Here is a 14,629-nt window from a genome sequence, read left to right on the forward strand (position 1 = left end):
CAACACTCAAAAATCCACTCTAATCTATACATCGTCTGGCATTAATGTCAATAATGTCAAGTAGGATGATACTTGGTATTTCTCTGCCTCACTTCCTTGAGTGGATTTTTACTGTTTTGAGTCTTCTGTTCTAAACATCTGCGCTAAGTGAACTGCATTCATTCATCAAACTTTCATTCACTTTAAATTCCTGTCTCTTATATGGGTTATCCAAGAAATGTGCTAAGGCTGCTCAAGAGAAGAATCAAGCATAATGCAACTAGCTTTCATAAAAACTTTCCTTTCCTTTTTCTGTTTATACTAAAACTTGAAATAGCTGCAAGAAAATTATCAGTACATAAAAACTGATTCTGAAATGGAAAGAAGCAGGAAACATGCACCATGAGAAATGCCAATTATGCATTCTTGCTCTTTGCTAAAGCTATTGGTCATAACTTTTCTCCAACTCAGTCTCTTTTGCAGTCAGGTGATTTTAAGCAATTTTATTGCACTACTACCCATGGAAAAAGCCAAACACTTAGCACCTTATTTTTCTTCTGATTCTTGCACAGATGATCTTTATAACTTTGCTTTAACAATTCCAATCATAACATTTAATGCCCCCCCCCTTTATTTTTTTCCAGAAGAGATCAATAGAATCTTTGTTTAAAATGAATACAAAATAGTCAGATGGCATTTTTCCAATTGTTCAGAAGGTACATTCTGCAGAGTTGAGAGAATAAGATGTTTCATTTCACTATCTTATTCTCTCCTATTCCAATCATATCTTGCACCCAGTGACATTGCTAGAGCTTTTGCTGTCCAGGGTGGTCTGTGAGTTTGCTGCCTCTCAATACACACCAAAAATACTATAAAAAGTCAAAACAACATATAGGGTAGGGTTTAAACATCTGAGGGGGGGGCAGTCTTCTCCCCCAGCTAAGGCACTGCTTGCACCATGAAAATTAGTTCATATCCTATTCCTAAGAAAAGCAAAATGATCTTTACCATCAAATTCCTGTATACAGTTTCTCCTAATTCTTTCTCAAGTAGTGGAGAAAACCATTTGTAAAAATAATCATAATTAAAATTTTGAATATTTTTAAGAATTGTTTATGTTAGAATGTTTATTAGTTTTAGTTTCATAAAACGCATTGTCGGCACTTGCAATGTGCCCGTTGTTGAAATTGTTTTGTCAAAAATGATATGTAAAGAAGTTAAAAAAAATTGATGTACTTACCAGATTTGATATTTGTATTACTTACAAGAATTTTATTGTAATTTAAAAATTATCAAAAGTTGTGTTTTATGAAGACATTCTCTCTTGTTGCTAACGGAGACAACGTGCCAGCCATTACACCTAGTTTCTCACTTGCTATTTTCAAGGAGTGCGCATGCTCACCGAGAAGTTTGATGTGTGATTGACAGCTGACAGAAAGGGTTCAGTATCAAAGCAACGAGAGAGTAAACAGGATAGCGTTCAGAAAGAATTTAGAACACAGGCCGGCAGATATTTAGATTCAGAGGAACTTAAGTTTTTTTTATGTGACAGTCAGAGGAAAATTAATAGTATATTCCGAAAAAGGAATCGTGGAACTATTAAGTTTTAATGTGGAATAAGTATGTGGATAAATAAAAGAAAATATTGCTATATATTTTAAACGGAATATTGGAGGAAACACAAATTGAAAGATTTATAGTAGATTCCAAAAAGGGAATCGTCGTAGAGCTGTAAGCTTTTTTTAATTGGAAGAGTAAGACTGTCAATAAGCATTTAGTGAATAAAAGAAGAATTTGCTATTTACATTCTAAAGGAGTGTTCGAGAAAACTCTGATTAGGAAGTTGCATCTGTATTAAGGACGCCAGATCTGACTATTATTTCTACAGAAGAAAAGAGACAGAATTAAGTTCGGAAGAAAGGATCCTGTAAAAATGAAGAATAGAGTCATATGTCTTCTGAAAAGGGCCTTGATAGAGAAAGAAACTGGCTATGAACATTTTGTGATTGTGCAAACTTACACTTAAGACTAAAGTGTTTAGTCTTAAGTGTAAGTTTATTTTAAAAAGGCCTTGGATCCAATTAAACTTGCAGTTAGTTATGCAAAGTTGTTTGAAGTGTATATATATATATATATATATATATATATTGTTTTTGTTATATTAAATGTGTTTATTTTGTATTTTGGTCTTGAGTCAGTGATTATTTGGATTCTGAAAGAAAGAGTTAAGATCATTGCACCAATTGGAGTGAACCCTTGTGCATATAACAATATATAGGTACACTCAGAATTAAAAAAATAATTGTTAGAAACAGAGATCATCTCTATGGTAGGATTAATATTAAGATAATATCTATGAATATCCTCTCTATATAAAAATCCACCGATTATTAACACATTAATATTTAACTTTTATTCTACCTGGAAACCTCTCATTAAAGGAATGCTATTATGGATTCTGTCGTTAAATATTATGATCAACAAGGGGAGAGGGTCATCTTGCTTTTTTCTTTTCCATGGAAAAGCCTGGGGATATGTCAAAGTGGTTGTTCTTGACAGCCCATATAATGAGAGTTTATTTAATAGGCCTTTGTGTCAAACACAATGTTTAGCATGAATGCTTCCTAAGTAAACTCCCATTATATGGGCTGTCTCCTAACAAGTGCAACCAGGTGTCCAGATTTCACTCTGGTTGTATATTATCTGTGCTGATGTTAAGGTTCCATAAGGTTTTCACTTTTCTTCCTTCTATATATCAATTCTCCAGCTCAATACAAATCCCATCTACAGTTCTGCTGATGACAATGCATTTCACTTTTTTCTTCTTCATTTGACAAATCTTTCACTATGAAAATCAACACAAAATTTTTACGATATCCATCTAGTTTCTAAATTGGCCATCAATGGGATTCTGATAATTTTCTTAATTTCAATGCTAGTAATATGGCCTCCTCAACAACCAGAAAAAAAGTTGGTTCTCTGTGTTTACAAAAAGCGTTTCTCTTTCTCTGAACAGCTATTATTCCTGTACAAATTAGAAATCCATCCAACCACTGATTACCGTTTTGAAGTTTAAGGTGGTGACCTAAGCTATCTAAAAATGACTGATGCATAGGGAGGAATCTGGTTGATTAATGACCTATTCCCTCCATTCCCTTTCTGCTTGCATTTTCTACAAATATTTCCAGTCAGTACTCATTAGAATTGGTATTACTAGATCTCTCATTCTTCTCTAAATGTGTTGCAACACATTCAGCTGCTATTCATCACTGCTTTGCATTTAACATCAAAACTCACAGAACAAATTTTTTTCTTCATCCATGCTTTCCACTGCTATCTTTTGGAACAGTTCAGCGCCCCTACTTCTGTATTTTCAGGTGTGGAAAATGAGGAGAAAGAAGATATTGCACAATTTCTTCTTTCTTCTCAATCATGATGGTAATGTACTGTAAGACTCAGTATGGGATCACTATTAAAAAAAAGAAAAAGCTGTTTGTATTGGTGAGCAGCAGAGATAAGGATGTGATGGCTGCAGAGTACTGATCACATCTGGACTACTTCATGCTGATATTAGTCGCCTAGAAGATAAGGACTTGAAATGTCGGCTGTGAGGACGAAAATATAATCTGCAGAATTTGGTACATAAGAGAACTAATATTAGTGAGGCATGTAGGTTATTTAGATGCACTTACCAATAGACAGATAAGAGTTTTCAAAATGAAGAGACAAAGTGCAAAAACATAAGGTAGAGACCAAGCAACTATTCTGGAAGGTATAAGAGAACATAAAGTAGGTTTTTTGCATGGAGAATATTTTGGTTGTGTGGAATTCACTGCATGAGAGGATGGAGATTCAGCAGACAGTGAATGATTGAAAACACACTCCAGGAAATGACAATACACATAGTTACATGCAAAAGACACTTATGTATAATGCACTATACAAAAAGATCAACAACTATTTACTATAGTGAGTCACTAGTGATAACTAATGCTAAAGATTACCAAAATAAAAAATCAGATATCTTAATGCATAGCATGATTTCTAATGTTAAATCTTCAAAGAAATAAAATTAAAATACAATTTCTTATTCTCTCTTTTCGTATGAACTGTTTTTTTCTTTTGAGTCATCTTTCCTTTAAGACTTCCTCCTCCTATGTTAATGCTAAACATAAATGTGAATCAAAATACAGTCAAAGGTCACTATAGAAAATATCGTTATAACAAACTCACTATAACCTATTATGCTATGCTAAAAGAAATTTAGTATAGCAAATTAGCCACTACAACAACTGTTGTGTGAGAGTCAACTGTTATGTAAATGAATTTGCAGAAACATGACTGAATTTATATTTTTAATGTTTGAAATTCAAAATGCAACTAACACACTCATGTAAGTAGGTGTGAAAATAGGCCAGAGAAAAACAAAGATATGAAATTAATCTCGCACTTCTGCATATTTGAAATTTGCTTTAAGAATTCAAATTAGGTTGATGTAGCAATGTTTCTTTTAAAAACTCTACTTGCTGCTGAAAATGATCTAGAAAAAGTTTCTCTAGTCAGCAATTAGAATTTTTTTCCCAAATGCTCTTGAAAACTTGGGTTTTAAATCGTGCAAGTCAAAAAACTATAAACTGATACTATTTCAGAAAACAATGTACCAATCAGAGTTTAGAATCGTGAATGACAGAAGATGGAGCCATGGTCTCAGTTATTGTTGAATGCAAGAGTAGAGATGGCTGTTAACCAATTTCCAAAAGTTAGCTGGGCTAAAGAAGCTCTGCCTACTTTGGGGGAAGAATCCAAATTTTAAGTGGCAGATGAATTGCATCACATAGTATGAACACCCTGCTTATTGGAAGCCTGATATGAGTACAGGGTTTCTGGATTATCTAACTATACTAATGTATGACAGGTTTATTACCTTTTTTGGGTGGGAATTACATATGCAAAAGAGTGAATGAAAACAACATAGTATGGTATATATGTTTATGCCTATAATCTTAATTTTCAAGAGATTAAATTTTTAAACACGCAAGAGTGTATTTGAGCCTGGAAGCCACTTTCTTATAAACCTGCATGAACATGATCAGCTGCTGTGAACACCAATTTTCATGACCAGCTTCAAACCTATCGGCTTTAGAACACCTTCCCTCACACTATTTTCTAAGACTACAATTTTCAATGCTGTCTGAACTGTAATGTTCAAAAACATCCAAAGATTCCTTCTTTTCCTTTAACTACCTTCCTCACACAGCTATAGGTTTTTTCAAATAGGCGAAACTGATTAAAAAAAAAAAAAAGTAATTAAAATTTATTAAACTGTAGAGGCATCTAAAGCACAATATAAAAATGAATAACAGCATTGATTAGTTCATCATCATTATCAAATTCCTGACATATCCTTAGGGGATGTACAAGATATTAGGTAGTACTACATGAAAAAGTTACACCACTGACAATTTCCCTCCAAATTAGCCTGTTATCTGCCAACATTCCAATATTACCAGATCTTATGTTTCTTTCTTCTAAGGCACTTATTACTGTGTTGCTCAACCTATATCTTGGTCATCCTCTGGGTCTTTTCCCTGCCATTTTAGCAAAGAATACCAGTTTTGCTAATCTTTCTCCTCCAATTCTGAGATTAGTTCTGCTAACACACATTCCCAAATGCTAACAATGTCAAATTCTTTCCCAATATCCTCATTTTTAATATATAATACCACCTGTTCAGTCCCCTGATCTTTCTGAGGTCTCTCATATCTGTGGTGTCCAGTCTTTGATCAAGAGTTTTATTTCTAACCTAGCTCTCAGATCCGTAAGTTAAAATTGGTTTAAGACTGTCTTGTATACAGCTAGTTTAGTGTTTTGACTAATCTCTCTCATCTCATATAAATTTATTCATTTGACTTCCTACCATACCAGCTCTGCTAATTCTGCTGTTTAAGACCACAACGCAAAATGATGGTGCAACACTGATTAGTTAAGAAACCTAAATTTCTGTTCTAGTCTTCTGAATGTGATCCCATGGACTCAGTAAAATTATAATGTAACCTATTTATTAAAAAATTCTGCATTCCTAAAGAATATGCATTGATAAGATTGGCACCAGGTTTAGTGGAAACCAATTTCATCTCATCAGTGAAATAACCTGCAGTAACAGTCAACTGCAATGTCACAAAATAGAATGAAATGGCTCAATGAAAAGGATATCCATTATTCTTGTGGATAAGAAACAATTTAAAACAACTCAAAAAAAAACTTTAAGCTGCAATAACCTATTAAAATATATATGTGGAATTTCCAGGAAATGAAATACATATTTCTTTAATATTCACTTATGTAACAAAGGAATATTAATGTTACTATTAATTTTCACTCATTAATTTCTAATAAGTAAATCAGCAGTTTACCTGTTTTCGTACTTAGAGTACGCATTCTTCAACAACAGAGAAATTCAGACAAAAGAACATTACTAAATTCCTAATGAATTAATTAGTGCAATGATACAAAAAACTTGTATGAAACATTATGTCCTCAAATGCGTAGCGCTGCAGTTCATTCCCTATTTAGCTAAAGGTCACAAAAATTAGAAAACACACACAAAAAAAAGATAAAAAATAATATAAAGTGAAAGAATATTTTTCTTAGACTTGGTCCTTTCTTCACTTTGCTAACACTGAATCTGATGGAGGTGATGTATGCCTCAAATCCTACTGCCAAGAAGCCACATTTCAATTATTTTATTTTTTTTAAGATGCATCAGTTTACTTATGGATTAAAAGTTAAACAATAAAACAGTCAAAGGATTATTATGCATTATAAAAATTAACAATGCCCTCTATTATTAATTGTGCAATTTAACTTTCTCACAAATGTGGTCTATTGCCTTGAGACAAATTGATAATATGATCATTTTGTAAATAGCCTGTGTTTTACTCAAGTAATGTATTGCAGACTTGAGATAATGGCATTAAGTTTCACAGCTATAATTGTAATGTTATCAACATTCCTAAAATGAAATGTAATTATTAATTTCCTAAAAGGATATGAAATAAGAAAAGAGAATATTCAAAAATCAGAGGTATTACAAACTATGACTTATTGTACAGCATCACTTCAATAAATATAGTAACCCTACAGGATATGGACCAGAGAATTACTATAAATTGTATATTGCAAACCCAACCCATTATAAGGCACTTTCTATTAGCATTTCTGCATAATACTGTACATGAATCCATATCTTTCTTAAAACAATGACAATTCTCAAAGCAACCTGATGATCCTTAAAGAAATTGCTAGATTTATAAAACCTTTCTTGTTATAAGATCAGTAACAATATTTGATTTTATTATATTGTGTCCTTATTTCTTAGCAGAAAAAGCTAATCTGATATGAACTTTGAGGGCTTTGATTTTGTCTTTCTAAAAGTGTTTGATTGTTATAAACGCTATAAAATTCAACATGATAAGGAATGTCCAACATCTTTGATAACAGTAGTTAAACTCCAGGAACTCAAACTGTTAAATAACCTAATAGCACATCAGAAAACAACCTCTTTATGCCCTTGTGCGTGTTCCTAAATCAACAATGCCAACGAGCAACCACTCAAAATCAACTCCTCGTCCAAAATCATAAACCATTACAGAGAATATATTGATGTACACTAAATTATGAAGCTATAGATATTTATTTAACATTTTACTTCCTCCATCCCAGGTTGAAGATCTTGTTGGCTCACCATATTTAAATACTCCCAAAGCATTATGATGTACACCTGAAATGAAAAACACTTACTTTATTCTTTGAATGATTGGAATTACTATTCAATTATGAATATAAACTATGTGTTAAATTTTTTCATGTGTATTTACAAAATAAATACCATATCCATCCGTGTGAAAGTACTCAAGAAACAAATCAATATACATGAATGGAAGATTATATGTACCAAAAGAAGACAATCAAAATTTAAAATAAATAAGTTTATGCAGTTACACAGTAATTCTGGAATATAATACTGAAATGGAGGAGATGGCACACTTAAAATAGCTAGCAGGATGTTGACTCCTGGTGAAATGACTGATTCCATATTATTATGGGCTACTCCATGGAGTAAGACTCATCAAGGGAGGCTCTAAACATCATGCTAAACAATATCCAACATTTGCACGGTATCTATCATACTGTGGCATCCACAACAGGCTCTGGCAACCTATTCCACTCATTCACCACTCTCCAAGCAAAAACATCCAGTTCTAACACTATTGCTCAGTTTCCAAGGATGGTCCCTAGTTCTCCCATCAGACCACTTTCAAAATATTTCCTCTGTATTAATCTTGTGAAAACCTTCATTAATTTGTATGTCTCAATCACATCACTCCTTCTCTGCCTATCAACCAATTTCTGTAACTAACAAATCTTCAACTTGTTCTTGTAAGGTTCATTCCATAGATCTGCTACCATCTTGGTCATTCACCTCTGGTTCCTCTCCACCTCTTCCTCATTGCCATGAAACCCAGATGATCAGATCTGCAGTAGTCAATATTCCAAGAGCAGTTGTTTACTAGAATGAACAATGTACTCCAACTTCAGATAAAGGGAAACTGCTTGTCTCCAAGTCATCCATTGGCCAGCCATCTCAAAGAATCACCTAAAGGATGGACATGTCATTGTAAAGGTACTGGAGATGTGATTAACCCACTGAGCAAGCCAAAATATGAAAGTGAAGTGATGTGGTCACAACCTGTTTTTATAGGCATGAGTAATTTGCATTGTGTGTAGACCTGCTGAGAGATAGATCAGTTCCTATTTCTAAAATATTAATGAAAACCATTTTGTTGTTTTAATTTTATTGAGCATTGTATATCAGAAGAATACTAAATAACTTAGACACTATAAGGTCTTCCAGTCCCAATGGCATCTTTCTCCAGCTGGATTCAAATGTGTTCCAGTGATAACATATGATCTTATATCATCAACATAATCTATACTCAGCTAGTACAGTTCCCAATGCATGGAAGCAAGCATATATCCAGCTTATTTCAAAAATGAAATAAAAATCTTCTGTCAAACTACCAACGAATTCCTATTCCTAGTTCTCCCTAAAATTAACAGCCAACTTCTCTACTATATAGGGAATTCAAAAATTAATTGATGACCACCAGTATGGATTCTTCCAATCTAGAGACATGGTTGGCCTCTTAGCCTACTTGGAGAAACCATGTGCTGTTCATCATCATCATGCATATCAAGAATTTAGGCCTAGAGTGGCCTGTTCCGGCCTTAGAGGTCATTGTTGAATCTCTTAAGAGGATGTCCTGGTTTTCTTTTTCCTAATGGTTTGTAATTTAAGGCTTGTTTTGGTAATCTTTCTGTTTTCATTCTTTCAACGTGTTCCATCCATTTGTGTTTATATTTTTTAATTTTTTCTATTACTGATTCCTGGTTTAATTCTTTCATAATTTCTTCATTTCTTTTGTGATCAAATAGAGCAGCGCTTCCCAAACTGTGGGCCGCAGCCCCCTTGGGGGCTGTTAATTTTGTTGAGGGGGTCGTGAAGTAATGAAAACAAATTTAAAATGTTTCAAGACCATGTCAAATGTGTATATAAGATGCTACAAATGTAATATTTGCATTTGATTTTTGCAATATTCGCTGTCTATGTTTTGTATCGATTATAAATACAACAAATATTATAATAATATATGTCTGTAATATGATTTTTTTTTCGATGGGGGCCGTGAAATATTTTAATTTTTCCAAGGGGGCATTTACATCCAAAAGTTTGGGAAGCACTGAAATAGAGTATACTTTGCAGCTTTTCTCATAAACTTCATTTCAGCTGTTATTAATCTTTGTCTTTATGTTTTATTGTCTAGATTTCACTTTCATACAATAGGACTGGTAGGGCTAATGTATCGTATACTTTTAATTTGGTTTGTTTCTGTATTAGGTTTGATTTAATTATAGAGTTAATTACACCTGTTATTTTTAAATATTTTGCAATTTTTAGGTTTATATCTTTTTCATTGTCATATGTAATCATACAACCTAGGTAGTTAAATGAATTCACCTGAGACAAGGAGTTGAGAGCTTGATCCACCTTTGCTGTGAGTTGCCCGGTGTTGCACTACCTTACCTCAGTCCTGAAGATATTTTCAGGTGCAAACTTTGTTTGCTCACACTTGGATAAAGGATTTAAACTAAATTTATTATAGTCTAACTAAGTGAAAAATAAACTTTCAACATCTTTCTCTAAATCCAGAGTAATTTAATAATAACGTGGCACACCCTTTGGCAACTCCTATAGGTAAGGATGATCTCTCCTATTGCTTCTGGTTTAGTATCTCCACTCTGGGCCTGGCTCCACTGACGAGACCTCAATAAAGGTTGAAACCGTTATGGGTAGTGCCCCCCCCCCTTAATGCATAGAAGTATACACGTCCGCAAAGAGATGTGCTGTGCATTATTGGAGATACTGAGACAAGGAGTTGAGAGCTTGCTCCACCTTTGCTGCGAGTTGCCCGGTGTTGTACTACCTTACCTCAGTCCTGAAGATATTTTCAGGTGCAAACTTTGTTTGCTCACACTTGGATAAAGGATTAAACTAAATTTATTATAGTCTAACCAAGTGAAAAATAAACTTTGTCTATTACTATTTTAGTTACTGGCTCTTGTCCTTTAAAGACCATCGTTTTTGATTGTTCTGTGGATATTATCATTCCATAATCTTTGGCTATCTCATTTAAATTTAAAATACCTTTCTATAAGTTATCTTCAGAGTTTGTAATTATTATTTGGTCATCGGCAAAAAGGAGTGTTTAAGTTCACAGTAGGAGAAAGTTTAATACCTTGATGGAAATTTTTATTCCATTTTATTATTATTTCATTTAGATAAATATTAAAAGGAGTTGCTGAAAGGAGATATCCCTGTCGGACTCCTTGGTTTATCTCTCTGGTATATGATAGCTCATGATTTACTTTTATTTGTATTTGGTTATTTTCATATATACTTATAACTTTTAGAATATTATTTGGTATTTGTCTTTCTTTTAACCACCCAACCGGCCAAGACATGTATATATATACGTCCAGGTTACCATAGATGCAAAGTGCATATTAAAATTGTAATATCATTGGTATTACATCGAAATATATGATGGATACGAAGTGTAGAGGAGTGATGTATTTTATCCACATTGACGGCGAAGTGGTTAATATATTAAATAAAATGCTTTTTTTTTTTTTTTTTTTTAACTTTGTCAAAGGCTTTTTCAAAGTCAATAAATGTAACACGTGTTTCTAAATTGTATTCTTTTCTCTATTATTAATTTTAGGCAGAAGCCAGATCTATACATGCTTGTCCTTTTCTAAATCCATTATGTACTTCTAAAATAAAGTTTTCAGAATATTTTATTAGTTTGTTATTTAAAATTCTGCTATATATTTTGTAACAGGAATTTAGTATACTTATATCTCTATAGTTTTTAGGGTCATCTCTACTACCTTTTTAAAAGATAGGGATTACATTTGCTTTTTTCCATTCTATTGGGGAGTTACTAGTTGAATAGATTTCATTTAAAAATAACAGGAGTCTTTCTTTGAACCTTGTTCCTTTATCATGTGCTGATGCTCTTGGCATTTCTGGAACTTCTGATCATGTATGGCATCAGAGCCTACTCAGTAAACTGCCATCCCTTGGTCTATCTGACACTCTGTAATTTGTAGCCAGATTTCTCTGTTGTTATTCACTGCAAATTATGATGGATTGACTAATATAGGATTACCCAAAGGCTCTATCACTTAACCACTTTCTCCTATATATAAATGGTCTACTCTCAATCACAACTAATCCTGTCCACATCTATGATGATAATAGGGCACTCCATCTTGTTCATTTGACACATCATGGAGTGTTCAGACATTCAGGGCCAAGCTTCAAGATCATCTGCAACCACTGCTTAAAACATTGATCTTTATATCAACCTTTAATGCAGCAAGGATAACATGGTGACCTTCATTGGCACCAAAACACAGCCTTGTCTTTTCTTTTTCTCTCACAAAAGGAATCTCAACTAAGTGACATTATCCTCAGTAATATATAAATCAATAGACATGATCAGATCTCTCTCTCCCTCCCTCATTGGACAAACATTCCTCCTGGCATAAACACATCACAATAACTTCATTGGCCTCTTAAAAACTAGCATTCTTTACCATTCAAGATGTCACTTTTCACCCATCCAAATATTAAATATACAAATGCAAAATCTATCCACCCTTAAAATACTATTCACATGATCAGGGCAGTACACCTAAAACCTCTCTAAAAATTCTTGTTACTGTCTGCAGGAGAGCAATTCAGCTAATAGATTCTCCCCCCCCCCCCCTAACTGACTAACTTCAACCTCTCTATCTCACAGCTGCAATGTTTCAGCTAACTGCATCTTTTCTATAGATACTTCCACAAACACTGCCCCAATGAACTGGCACCTATCATTCCTCCACTTCGTGTTGGAGAGGTTAAAACACATCCTCTCTACACCCCCCCCCCACTGATGGTTCTTCTACCTCTCATGTATTTAATCGATTAAACTCTTATGCTTTCCTGCATTTGGATTTTATAGAACATAGTACTATGCATGTGAAGACGTACTCAACCTAGCACATTACACCATAAATGTGAATAAACCTCTAATCTAATTTTAATTAAAATCCAGCATCATATTCTAACATTATTGCTTTCATCTCAATTTTGTCTAAGGTAATGGAGAATGTTATCAACAGTCTACTTCTTCAACACTTGGAGAACTGTCATCTGATCAGTGACCACCATTATGGATTTCGCCAATTTAGACCAACAGGTAATCTCTTGGCCTACATCATGCATCTTTGGACCCATTCTGTGGAAAGGTTTGGAGAAACCTGTGCTATTGCATTAGACATCTCTAAGACTTCTGACAGGGTCTGGTATCAAGAGCTTCACAAGTTGCCATCATATGGACTGCCTTCATCCTTGTGTAATTGGATTGCCTCTCTCAGATTGATTTCTATGTATAATGGTGGATGGTGTTCTCTCTTCAAACTTTCTTGTAGATGCTGATGTTCCTTAGGGCTCTGTCATTTCACCCATTCTCTTCCTGATTTATACCTGCTCTCATTAACTGCAAACTCTATTCATAGTTTTGCTGATGATAGTACACTCCACTCATCCTACATGTATGAAAAGCCTTGCAACTTCAATGCTTTAAAACATAGTTTTGCTTGTTTTCATGCAAAAAAAGACCTCAGATCTTCTTCACTTACTTCTGATAATACTCATCTCGACAGTCAAGATCAAATCTCTCTTTTGATTTGAGGTACTTCTCTACTAAACAGTTACTCTGTATAAATCTCAAATTCGACCAACCTTGGCATATTGCTGTCATGTTTGGAGTGGTACCCTTAAGACCTCCTTTAAAATTCTTGACACTGTTCAGAAAAGGGCAGTTTGGTTGATTAATGACATTGCTCACAGACTTTTCTATGGCCACTGTTCAGTAGAAATTAGTCCTCTCATTTTGGTCAGATAAACACAAAAATACAACTGCTTGACATATCTTTACAGTTGAACTCATTCAATTCACTGAATCTGCTACTGCCAGTTATCTTTCATTCCAGTCACCTTAATTCTATAGAACAGACTCCCCCATGATGCATTTTTAAAGGACTGCAATGGTTCAAGAAGAATATCAACAGATTACTGTACTCCTGACTCCCCTCCCCTCCACAGCACAGCATTTATTTACTATAGGCTCCTCTGCTTTTTTTGTGTGCATGAATATTAAAAAAAAAATTATAAACTCCATTTTAAATTTATTTTAATAAAAAAAAAAAAAAATAATTTCAATGCAAGGTAATTCTGCAAATATATTTATAATATTCAAGTGGTTGTTAATAATAATATAGCAATCAATATATAATGAAGAGCAGTTCCTATTTTAGTAATTTTAATACCTGGTGGATTAAATGGTACTGCTCCAAATAGATCTTTCTGACCCAAGTCACAATTACTAGTGATTAAACTATCTGTGCTTTTGATGTCAGTAATACCTGAAACAGTAATATGGAATTTAATTAAAACAACACTTTATTGGTGAAAACATGCTAGCAAATATCAAAATATTCTGTTCTCAATGAAATTTTTGTGAGAAAGGCAAGTTAGCTAGGGGTACTGTGTGCCTTTTTTTACTCTTAGTTTCTTTACTCTCAATAAAGTTTTGTGTTGATTACTTGAGCAATAAAAGAAGAAAATAATGAACAGTTAGGAAAAAATAGATAAACTACAGAGTTAATTTTAAAACACAGCCCATTATTTTCATATATCACTTGCATATGATTTTATTCATTGTTGGTAGAAGTAATTCACTGAATCCAATCAGTAAGACTACTTCATGCAGATGAGCAATTAGTAGTGTATGAGGATTGTTTGAAAAGTTTGGTAAAAATATAAACACATTTTTTTGGAAAAAAATCACCTTTATTTCTCAACATAATCTCCATCAAGGTCTACACATTTGATCCAGTGAGTTTCCAATTTTTTCGTCCCATCTAAAAAGTAGGATGTGTCAAATTGTGCAAAATAGTCATTGACAGCCTTGATGAC

General features: G+C 33.6%; 1 protein-coding gene across 3 annotated transcripts in view; it reads right to left on the reverse strand.

Moving 5' to 3' along the window:
* The window catches only part of LOC150095838 (uncharacterized), a 404,380-nt gene that overhangs the window by 70,318 nt on the left and 319,433 nt on the right, over positions 1-14,629 (reverse strand). For all 3 annotated transcript variants that reach the window (XM_090408977.1, XM_090408980.1, XM_090408978.1), the window contains 2 exons: positions 13,981-14,076; positions 7,688-7,759 (listed from right to left, as the gene is read on the reverse strand). In XM_090408977.1, coding sequence (XP_090265103.1) covers positions 7,688-7,759; positions 13,981-14,076 — 168 coding nt within the window. The remainder of the gene's footprint in view (positions 1-7,687; positions 7,760-13,980; positions 14,077-14,629) is intronic.

Source organism: Typopeltis vanoorti, chromosome 19 (genome assembly GCF_054136105.1).
Source record: "Typopeltis vanoorti isolate ZY-2024b chromosome 19, IOZ_Tvanoo_1.0, whole genome shotgun sequence".
In the NCBI taxonomy this organism is placed as follows: domain Eukaryota; kingdom Metazoa; phylum Arthropoda; class Arachnida; order Uropygi; family Thelyphonidae; genus Typopeltis; species Typopeltis vanoorti.